Below are 12,440 nucleotides of genomic sequence, written 5' to 3' on the forward strand. Positions count from 1 at the left end.
TAATTAAAATAAAATTTTATATTCTATGTTACATAATTATTAAATGTCTTGTAAACTTTACATAATATTTATAAAAAATTCTGTCATCTTTAATATATTTTATCAACAGGTTCATGGTCAAAATCAAAACGGTGGCGAATCGCCCGATAGCGGTCACAACACATCTTCGTCTCCCGTTGAATCTGCCTCGAGTCCGGCCTGCACTGGCCGTTCCTGTTCCGAGTTCGAATATTCAGAGTCCAGCGATCTAGAGGGCTGCGAGCGAATCGAAAGAATTCGCTCAAAGACGGCAATTACGACTAGTCGGATACCATCGATGTGCGTGATTACGCCACCCGTATCTGACGACGAACACGTGAGAGAGACGGATCAGGGTGAGAAGAAGACGAACGAACCAACGAGAAGAACTGAACTTCAAAGCGGCGTTTCGATATTAATGTCTGCAACCGTCGGCACTTCCAAAATGGAGGTGATTAATGGCCAGGATAAAAATCTGTATGCCACCGTACAAGTGTTACCGGCGGCAGCCAATAACGATAGACCGACAACGACAGGCCAATCGTCGTCGTCGATGAAAATCAGTCCGCTGAGCGGCGTTCTGGGTAAACTTCGTGGCGTACTTCCGGGCAAGAAGCACGCCACGAAGATCGGCGCCGTGCAGGAGTTGTCGAATGCAGACTCCGGCGACTATGTGACCATAGCCGACGTGAGGAACAATAACGACAAACGCCCCGCGGGCCCGATTTCGTCTTCGTCATCGTCGTCGTCGTCGTCGTCAGGCATGACCGCTGTCCGACCGACTACCACCTACGCCAATACCGACATCTTCAAGAAGGACGCAGAGTACGTGAGTCTAAGCGAGTTGCCGAAGAAACCGGATTCATCGTTAGAAAGGAAGAGACAAGGCGCTCGAGTCACTTTAGATTCCGAAGGCAAAGTTGTTTACTCATCCGACAGCCTGAAAAGAAGGAAGGGAGCGCACACGACGTTTAATCCAGGTCGACTATTATTTCAACCATTTTTTATCAGAATGAAGATTTTTCTTTCACAAAATTTCAACTTAGCTGATACTTTATTAAACAAATTATAGTATTAAATTATTAATATTAACAATTATTATATTATAATATATTAGTAAAATTGTAATAAATTAATAATTTTTTAACATAAATTTCGAGCTTTTAGAAAAGATAAGAATTAATAGAAGTAGCTAATCAATAAAATTGATAATCGAGGAATCTTTAATTGATTACTGAGCGTCAGACTTGGGGTTTTACGCAATACGTCAATATTTAGGTCCCTTCGTCAGAGAAGGAGTGTCACCGAGTCCGTCGCCATTACTACATCGCGCGATGCCGAATATTCGCGCCGTCACGAGGAGCGCCGATGCAGTGGACGCTCCGAACGTTAGGATCACACCGCCGACGTCACCTCAACTGGGCAAACTAATCATTCGGGCGGCGCGAAGTCCCGATCGCGCTACCAGCCCGGATTACGTGCGCACACTGGCAACCGTGGTCGGTCCCACGAGCCCGACCAATCCCCACAGACAAGTCCGCGGAGCTTACGTCAACGTGCAAGGCGACGAAGGTAAGACGTCCAGCACTGACGAGCACCGCGATTGCCGCACTGGTAGATTAGAGACACTACGCACCGCGACTGTCGCTCCGTCACGCACTAAGGATGAGTCTAAGCAGTCTGGGAATCCGACTCTCGCTTTAGTATCGAGCAACAAGCTCTCGGACTCGGACAAGTCCACAGACAAAGCCAAAATCTGCCATGGAGGCTCGCAGATAGACAGACAAACGAAGCGCAAAAATTTCGATCGCGACGAGAACCATCCGCCGGAGCTCAATGGCGATATCGTCGAGCCAAACGTTCGCGTTCCGTCTAAAGGCAATCACTCTGTCAGTATTAATTCCGCGAATTCGCGATTAGACTTCGAGAAATCGGGCCTCTATCCAAAAATTTTAAAAGCAACCGGCAACACGCCTAAATTAGGTAGAAAATTATTGATCTCGGATCTCGATACTCCGAACTTCTGTAGAAAAAACCCTGATTCCGACAGTCAAAATGATACAACTATCGATGATCGCGATACGAACACGACTATCGATCGTCCGGAATTGGATGATCAGACCGCGAAAAATTCTGATTCAGTGGACAGCAATAGGGCAAATCGTAAAGTGAAACGTAGCGAAAGTTATCGCATGGCGAACAGTCCGATCATGTTTATCAAGAAATTCTCCGCGAGCAATCAAGCGGAAAAGTCGTCCAAGATTTGCAGGACGCCCTCCGAGGAGCTGCAGGAGGAATTGCTGAAGGAGAGGATCAACTATCCCGAGACGGTCTCTAGTCCGGAGCCGCGGGTCAATAATAACGTGATCTTTGACAGCAGTGTAACAGTACCTCATCAATCGGTGCCAACTAGTCCTAGACCGAGGGCTTTGGATCTAGAACCGGCTAGAGTACTCAAATATTCTGGTACCGATACAGAAATCTGGTAAAAAATAACACGTTTAACGATTACAATTCAGCAAATTTTGCAATATCAATATGAAGCTGAAGCGAGAACAATTTAACTGTTTAGTTTCTATTTCCGTCTTATCAAAGTCAGTCAGTCTTCCATAAAAATTGCAGATCTAGGCGCGACTAAGGTACTTCCTTTAAATGCTCTCCTAACGACATAATGATAATCTAGTAGCGAACATTGTATTAGTGTGCAATATTAGTTTTGCAATACTGATATGAAGCGGGAACGATGAGATAATGCGCGCGGACTACTGCAAGCTCTGACATAAGTCGGGTCGCGCTTAGAAAAAACAAACAAACGAGGGCTTAGTCGGGAGTAATCATTACTCACTTGGGGAGTACGATAACGGGTGATAACACGTCTTATGATTAAAGGCACCGAGTACAACCGTACTGATACTTTTCAGAATCTGTTCCTTAAGAACAATTCTAACTGTAATTAGCAATTAATATTTGCTCAATGTCTCATTTCATATTTATACAAATATTTAAAACTTATCTTAAAAATTTTGCAATTAAATTTTGCAATTTTACTTTCACACAATTTTATTTTTAAAGAAAAAAAGTTAAAGAAATTATAAAAATTTCTTTTTATACAAGAAAAATTTCACAATTTGGAAAACTAATTTTTATTTTCAAAGAGAAAAAAATGTCATACTTTGTAGGATTTCTGTTTTTAATATTGAAATAATGTTTTCAAAGTGAACACTTTGAAGAAGAAATTAGAATATGATTTAGTAAAACTAGAACATAGAATATTACAAGCTTTTGTGCAATAAGCATTACAATATCTCGAAAATCAGCGTTTTTGCTGCCAAAGGTTCGCCGCGATAACTTCGTAGAGAAATGATTTCGATGCGTTGAGACTTTGATACCTCAGTCTGTTAAATAACGATTAAATAACGAGAAAAAGATCAAATGGCGTAAAATAGATCGTCGGATGATGAGCGGGTATCATCAAGGTCTAATCAGATATAACTGGAGCGGAGAAGAACTCGTGGGGAGGGGGGGGATATCGGCACTGCGGATTGCAGCTCGTATGCAAAACTGGCAGCGTCGGATCGAGGTGAAATGTCACTCTCACAAATTGATGGGTGCATCAAACGGGCCAATTTTCGACGATGGTCACGATGAGAGCGAGATCGAGCAAATTTTTTTGCACTCAAACAAAGATGCAGACAGAGAAATACGCATACCGGTCACGTTTTCCTTATCTGACACTCGTGTCCGATCTTTCCAGCTGCGAGTCGACGATCCCCGCGGTGCGTTTAATACTTACGAGGAGATAAATCTCGAGTTTTATCATCAAATGACAGTCCTTGCGTGTGGAATATTTTAGAGTCCATTAGTTTCATCGATAAGAAGAAAGTGCATTTGAAAAGAGTTGATTAATAGGATGACTGGCAATGACTTCTACACTTCTTTATTGACTGTCCTTAAGCTTTTCGTTTTTCATATTGATTTTTGTCATACACAAGTGACATGCAGAGACTTTGCAATTTTTTTAGTTGAGCTTTCTTGTTCAGACTAGTTACGCGCAAGGTCAAATTAATGCTCTTACAGACTAGTTACACACAAGGTGTCTCTTGTCCCGATTGTTGTTTCAAATTACTTTAAAATAATTAGCATTTTGCGAACTTGGACCATTATAAATTAAAACTAATCGTACTAGACTGGAACCAATTCATTAAACTTTCACTCATGTTACATTTATTTCATCCAGATTAAATAAAACGATATTAAATCCCCAAACTTGTTTGAAACTTTCGTCGACGGGGGGGGGGGGGGAGAGCAGGAAATTATCGCGTTGGGATGGCGAGTAGACAATCTTCCGCTTTAACAGTTTGCTGGAAAACTCCCACGAAGATCTCAGACTTAAAGACTCACTTTGTTAACCCTTATCAGCGTCATTAGCCGCTGGCTCAATAAGCAACGCGAATTGCATCAGACATGATGTTTATCCCGACATGATAATTGGCCGGGGTGTCGATAAACAAAAATCCCCACTGCGACGATTGAAATACTTTCGTGCGCGTCCCGGCGCTTTCAGTGCGCTCCGATCCGGTCGAAACGGCCGTTCGTCCTTCGTGTCCGCGAGACTGTCTTCCTCCTTTCCTTCACAATTCGTTCGAAAGTCGCGACCCGTAAGTTACGATTACAACAAAATGTAGTCCGACAGAAAACCGGCTTGTATTTTTACAAGCGTGCGGCGTCACATCTCTTTAAATCATCGTCGCGTCTAATCACGCAGTCCTGTCACGTCCTCCCATAAATCGTGATTCACGATCGATCTTCTGTGATTGTTGTCCGTAAATGTTCGACTTATCGATCTGCCAGTTCAAGAAAATCACTTTCGGACGAAGGCCAGTTTTTTTCCGTAAAGTCTTCGAAAGTCTCACATGCTAGTCAGATGACTCGCCGCAGAACGAAGTCGAGTTTTTAGCTTGGCGCGATGATAAAACGTTATCGGTACAAAAACGGGGAGGAAATCCTTGTCGCTAGACAGACAGTCGCCGTGGCAATACTACTGATAGACGGATCAGCACGGTCGTAAGTCGATTCACGATTCTCGGCTCGATCAGTCGCCGCGGCAATACTTCAACATGTTGGCGAGACATCTCCTCTTCATCGCGACCAGGCGACCCCGTAAGTTAAAAGTCATAAAATTCATCGTCGCATCGCTTCATAATCATTATGCTTGCAATCCCGCCTGCATCCTTGCAAGTTATGGATTTAACGTAAATTCTAATGTCTAATGTCTAATTCTAATTTCTATCAACGTAAATTAAGTTTGATTTTGGTTCAACTTTTATTACACTCTTTGTTCTTTTCTAGTTTTAAGAATTAAAAAGGAATAAAAAGTGAGTTACACGTAAGATTAAAGTTAATTTACATTGGTGAAAACGAGCATAAGTCACGTCTACTGTCATTAATTGTCTTAACATTTTTTTATATTTACATTTATATAAGTACAGTATGTCAATTTATTTCATATACTGTTTTAACAAACTCGAATTATGCGTAAAAGATTTATATTTGAATTAATAGATATAAAAGAACTTGGAAATTTATTCTTGAATTTATGATTATTTTCATATTTAATACATTTTTCTTATTTATTATATTAAAAAACTTGACTTAATAAACAAATCTACGTTATTTTAATATATTTATTAAAAATTGTTATCATAAATGTAGAAAATATTGAAGAAAACATTAAAAGATATTCTTGTAATATTTTCACAACTTATATCAATTCGATAATGCTCTTTATTGCATTTGATAATTAATGTCTTTCGAAATTTCCAATTTTTCCTTAGCGATAGATTCAATTGCTCATGATTAGAGAAAGGAAAAGTTATCATATATACATGTGTTGTATATGTTTGCTTCGAGCTTGATTAGTTCCCTTTTTTTTTTGCTTTGATCTTGTGACCAAAATATTTTTATCAGTACATACAATAATACATCTTGAAAAAAATTTATTTATATTCATTACATAAACTGATAATTTTATGTATGGACTTACAGAAAATATATTCATTTTATTGTTATTTATACGAATTTTATTTTTAAATAAAATTTAATAATTAAAATATAAGATATTTTAAATAAAATAATTTGCATTTTATTTTTAAGTAAAATTTAATAATCAAAATATAAAATATTTTAAATAACATTATTTGAATTTTATTTTTAAGTAAAATTTAATAATCAAAATATAAAATATTTTAAATGAAATTATTTGAAACACGAATTTCTCTCTTATTACACTTGGAATATTTTACAAAATAACATTCTTTAAGATTTCACAATAGTCATATGAGTGCATACACATCTCATATTATAATAATTAATTTTTAGACATTCTGGTACATATCGACGAATAAATTTTGTTGCATTATTTATTATTTTTCTAACTTATGTTTTCTTTTATAGAAAAAAATTAAAACGTTTTATGACGATAAATCAAATGTTTTTCTCTTCTTATTACCGATATATCTTTAATTCCCACTAAACATTCCACGAGTCACAAATGAGCAAATAAGACGCTAATTTGTCTGTCAAGTCCATGACTATATCAGTGACATCACAGGAGAACATTAAGTGTCGGCATCGCGTGAGTGACCGCGCGCCGTTATCGGTATTGCAAAACTAGCGCACGATTATAAAGAAGGACCACAAAGAGAGAGAGAGAGAGAGAAAAAGGAGATGAAGAAACGAGTGGAAAGTACCGTAAATACAAAAACATGAGAAATAAAAGAAAGAAAAAGAGATGAAAAGGTCGATCCTCTCCTCTGGTATTTCACCCTTCGCATCAGCCCCGGTTTGACGGATGCACAACCGCGAATCGCATACCGCGTGTGCGCTTATCTCGAAAGTGGACTTTTATCAGCGCGCGTAACCATGCCCGATCTCCCATAAAATGTGTAAACAATAATATTAGCATTGATTGACAACAACCCACAGATACGTATAAACGGGACGGAGATAGAAAGAACAATGTGAGATAATCAAAGTTCTGGACGACCTGCGATGCCTCGATGGGAGACCTTGGAGCGAGCGATGCTGTTGCGTAAATTCGCATCGCCAAAACTCGATAACGGTGGTTAAATCGCAGATAATATACTCGTTTCGGTTTCCAAAACAGTTCACGAGCTAAGAGCGAGAGACGGAGGGAGAGAAAAGGAAAGAGAGAGAAAGAGATATGCGGACGGAGCACGTGTAAATCTCGGATCCACCGCGATAATTTTTATCTTCTTGCTGATTTATAATTATTATCAGACCCATGGGATACAATGTAGACACTTAAGTGTGAAACGTAATAAGAATAAATCCGTCCAATTTAGGTGTGCAAAGAGAAAGAAATCGCGTCGATGCGATACAATAAATATAAATTGTTGCGAAATCGGCCGTAAGCGGCCTGTAATCGTGGTTGTCATATATTATTTGTGTTACGAACACTCACGTAGTTAGAAATACGCAAGATATTAAGCTCAAATATAATTTATGTAATTAGCTGTTTACGCCGAAAGTATTATGTTAATCCGTACCCACCTGTATAATTGCACACGTATGGCCAGTGACAAGAGATATACGTATACGTAATTTATGTTTTGCTGTTCGATCATTTTGCACGGAACGAGCGCTAAGTCATCTTATCAGAGAATATATAAACGTGTTTTTTTGCAACCAGTTTAAAAGTGGCTGATCTGTCATTATATGTTTATATCAATGATATTTATTAGCAGCATTATTCGTGAGTAATTATACCAAATTGTGTTTGCTACCGAGTAATGTCCGTATTTCATTAAATGTTGCTACGCATTTTATGCATACACAAAGGATATACCTTGCTGCGTCGTTAGAGACGGTAATTGATTTATAATTACAATTTTCACAAATTGTAATCATAACAAAAATTAACGAGCCTGTTACGACGATTTACGCAATTTCTGTGACCGTTTCTCTTGCGACGCAGTATAAATATCGTACATATACCGTAAAAATACATGCGGATGATAAAAAAAACAGGAGAGGATTAGTCATAGCCTATAAAACTATTATCTGCTCACGATAAATGCGATAATTCGACGCAGCTCGCTCTTTATTTCGCGCTTATTGAGTGATAAGTCGAGAATGAGGGTAGAAAATAGTGATCCCGACGTGACGTACGGGAGTGATTTTTTTTTTTTCATGTTGATAGCAGTAAGGGAAAAAGTGTTTTTCATATGCACGCATTTGAACGTAGTAACGCGGTTACGATATCCTCAATTTCCCCTTTGTATTTCACTCACGATTGATTGACGATTAGCGTGTTACATGAAATGAAGTTATTGACTTTCATCTGCATATTAATGATATAAGAATCACATTATTGTATTTAAGTTACCTTAATATTTTTGCTGATTACTTTCGCCTATTATTGTAATCGGAATTTTCCGTGGAATATCTAAGAGGAAAACTTCCATTATAATTATTCTTAAACTTTAGATATATATATTTGTTGTTGTTATAATCTAAATTATATATAAATACTACGTTTTATACTCGTACTTTGACCTGAATTGTAATTGCTTTAAGACTTGATAGTTTACGAAAAGAACATTACGAAATTAACTGTCCTCCGAACGGGAGGATGTTGAGAACTCTCATTGACTGATCACCGTTAAATATTCTACAAACAAACAGCCGTCATCTTCCATAATCGAGATAACGGCAGTTCATGTTCCGGCATGCTTGTGAAATCCTCGTAAATGTGCCTTAACTTGCCGTGTCGCATGTTTGCTCGAGATGCGTGCTCGCCTCTCGTTGTAAGTAGCGTCTATTACTGACTAACAAGGACTAACTGTGGGTACAATAGAACCCCGTAGTTGCAATCATGGGTCTCAATCAGGGTGATACTGTGTTTGCGTTTTTTTTTGCGATTTTTTTCACAGTCTCGTTATTTTTGATTTTTGCCTTATTTTATCATTAAAAAAAATCAGTCCTTAAATTTTTTGCCACCTGTTGCCGAATATTCTGCATTAATTTTTTTATTCCATGTAAAAAATTACATAAAATTAAATATCACTAAAGTTTTGTTCCTAATATTAAATGTTAAATGAAGGTAGAAAGTTAGTTTGATCCACGATGGAATGTCGATTATATTGATACAACCAAGTAAATTTCACAGAGAATTAACGTGTCTGAAACGATCACTCTCTCTCCCTTCACCGTTGATATGATGTTGCTCTTGTAATAGGTATATACCGCGCCTGTAATCTACGCGATAGTTATCACGTCGACTTCGCAAGCGCTTAGTTAGCGCGATAACATCGCGTGTGTGTATGCGACTTCGCGCCGGCTGCTTACGGAATATAATAGCATATAACCGTCTATAAAACGAGCCCCGTGCGCGTTAATTGAAAATCACGGTGGAACGGGATTCGAGTCGCACTTTGCGCCGCATTCCTCACAGTGTTACCCTGACACAGCAGTGTTAATTAATCAGCTTGTAACTAATATCGCGAGGACGTACTTACAACCTGGGCAGGGGAGCATGCACTTACCAGTGTGTACAGTATATGTGTGTATATGAGCAGAGCGTTTTAAGAAATCCATACCCGCTGTAAGCAACGTTATTATATAGTCACATATATGTACATTTTTTTTTTCTTGTACCCTCGCAATGTTGCATTATCGCGACGCAACTTGCTGCCTGTGTACATAAAAAGTACAATATTACTGTCGTCGATGTCATTTTAACGATTTAGGAATGTATGTGAATAGACGTCATTCTTTTTGGAAAGCATTTGCATTTTGTCATTTTTTTTATTTCTTTCTTTTCTCTTTATCGTCTCATTTCATCCGTGTACACGTCATATGCACCTCTGAGATTGTAAATATCATTGCACCATCCTCTAAGTTCCCGCCTGTTTTTCGCCTATTATTTTTCGTTTTATGTATCTCCATATATGTGCCTACTGTATAGTTTTAGAAAAAAAAAAAAATGCACCGCGTGTGGCACCCGCACTAGTAACTCACACCCACATATCATAGTTCCATGCTCCATGTATCTGGTGAGTACGTTTTTTTTAACTTCCTAGGTATTGCGTGTAAGTTTGATGTAAAAAGGAATGTGAATTTTTTCATATATAATATATATACTATAATAATTCTTTAAACTTTTCTGAAATATAAGTTATGTCTGCATGTAATATTTAATGTCATATAATAGAAATTATAAATTACATTAATATATGTTTTAATATTATTAACCACTGAATACTAAAATTTAATAATTCAGATGGCTCATACAAAAATTTACATCAAACTCGTGCGCTATATTATGATTTTCTCACGTTTTATTTATTGCATGCTTGTGTTTGTGCTGCTTTTGCAACATAATCGCTTTGCTTGGTTAATCGCACACAATTTTAATAATAGTTTTCATGTGCATACTTTTCATATATATTTATGTCCATATGTATATATTACAATATATAACATATGAAATTATAATCGTTAAAATCATCTTATGCAATTTCTAATCGCATATTTAAAACCGTATTACGTAATAAATAATCGTGTAATGAAGTATATCACAATTATAACATGTAGGCATGATTTAAATCTAACAAGTCTTCGAGAAAATCACTTTGCGTTATCTTTTCAAGAATATTAATCAGTTTAAAGACTTTTAGGACATAGTAATTTCTATACTGTATTTTATCAAACTAAAATAATCATAATTAAGAATTTAAGAGAAACATATCCTATCCTACCACTTGTGAGAAACGTAAAAATATTCCCTTAACTGTTACAGACAACACTTTACTGTCTATACCTCCGGAATCCATACCACCGCAAGCAATCGTTCAACCGCCGCCCTACATCGCCCCACCGAAACCGGAGGATCGACAAAAATCACATAAATATCAAGAGATCCTAAAGGACACACAGCCACCGAATCTGCGAGCCTATCCCGAGAACGAGAAGCAATCGATCGCGCAAAACCAAGACTTTTACGATCCTCGTCGAAACATCCAACAATATGACAACCGCAAAAACCTTCTCGATCAGCAGAGGATATCGAACTATGAATATCAGCAACGAGTTTGCAACTATCAAACGGTGTACATGCACAATGCGAGGAATCAGCAGTTCAGTTCACCAGCCAAAGATGTCAATCAATCACAGCAGTTCTACACCCTGCCGACAAGAAGGCCTCAACGAGAGATCGAACCACCTCGTAGTGTTACGCCAGATATCACCAGAGGTCTGGGACGTGGTTCTCTTAATAGCATGCATATGCTAGCGAAACAGGGTCAACAGAGGGTCACGGTTGTTGAGAGCGAGCAGGCTCAACACGTTTTCCAAGTGGACGCGGAGAAAAGAAATTTGGAGCAAGAGGAGACAACAAGAGGCAGATTTGTGCAGAATCAACCTCAATCGGTCGTGGATGTTAGAAATAGGTAGGAGACATAAGAAGAACAATTAGAAGAGAAATAAGAGGATTCTTCTCTCTTTCTAGTTGCGTTTTTAAATTAATTGTGAATTTTTTTAGCAAAGATACACATACACACTCATATCAAAATATTAAAAATTAATAACATTATTAATAATAAAATAATGTTAATATTAAAAATTGAACACTAATTATAGTTATTTATATCTTTATTATAAAAGATGGATTGAAAGATATAGAATCGTTAATAATCAAGTTTATTACTGCAAGTGACGCTATTGCTATTGACCTTTAAAACGTTACATTGTCTTGTCTATAGATTCGCAACACCTCTAAGTCAGGCTGCACACGGCTATCGATTCTTCGCATCTTCACCCGCCAACGATCCTCTCACGAGGTCTCCTAACGCGGACGTTCTAAGGAATAATCCAATTTCGCCGATCGGGCACGGTGGCTACAATAACGGCTTCAAATCGTCCACTCCCACCAGCCAGTACGGACGATCGGTGCCAACCGTGGCGGAACGTCTAGCTCTGACCACCGCCGGCAATAATTGCTCGTCGCCGATACCAACAAGCAGTTCCTCGGGTAGAAGCACTCCCGTCCAAACCTCTTCCGGTAGAACCACGCCGACTAATTTGGTTCTGTCGCCCACCAAAAGTACCATGTCCAATGAGGAGCTATTTGCCGCGATTCATAAGTCAAAAAAGAAACTCAATATCAAGCTCAACGAAAACGACAACGAGAACCTATCGCCGTACGGATCAATGAACTCCCTGGTGAAAACACCGGCCGGCACCAGGCACAGCTGGAGCCCGGAATCTCAAAAAACTTCTTTAGAGGTAAAATCATCAATTCAGAAATCATATCTTCAATTTCTGTTAGAGAAATTGTTTCTTTATTAGTTATTAATTTATTTAATATCCAAGCTCAAGTTATATATTTATTTTAATACGAA

The 12,440-nt window shown here is 38.1% G+C and overlaps 1 protein-coding gene across 1 annotated transcript in view; it reads left to right on the forward strand.

Moving 5' to 3' along the window:
* The window catches only part of LOC105829959 (mucin-17), an 86,601-nt gene that overhangs the window by 70,671 nt on the left and 3,490 nt on the right, over positions 1 to 12,440 (forward strand). The window contains exons 7-10 of the mRNA XM_036286765.1: positions 110 to 998; positions 1,297 to 1,590; positions 10,841 to 11,489; positions 11,802 to 12,324. Of these exons, the coding sequence (XP_036142658.1) occupies positions 110 to 998; positions 1,297 to 1,590; positions 10,841 to 11,489; positions 11,802 to 12,324 (2,355 nt within the window). The remainder of the gene's footprint in view (positions 1 to 109; positions 999 to 1,296; positions 1,591 to 10,840; positions 11,490 to 11,801; positions 12,325 to 12,440) is intronic.

This window comes from Monomorium pharaonis, chromosome 5 (genome assembly GCF_013373865.1).
Source record: "Monomorium pharaonis isolate MP-MQ-018 chromosome 5, ASM1337386v2, whole genome shotgun sequence".
Taxonomy (NCBI): domain Eukaryota; kingdom Metazoa; phylum Arthropoda; class Insecta; order Hymenoptera; family Formicidae; genus Monomorium; species Monomorium pharaonis.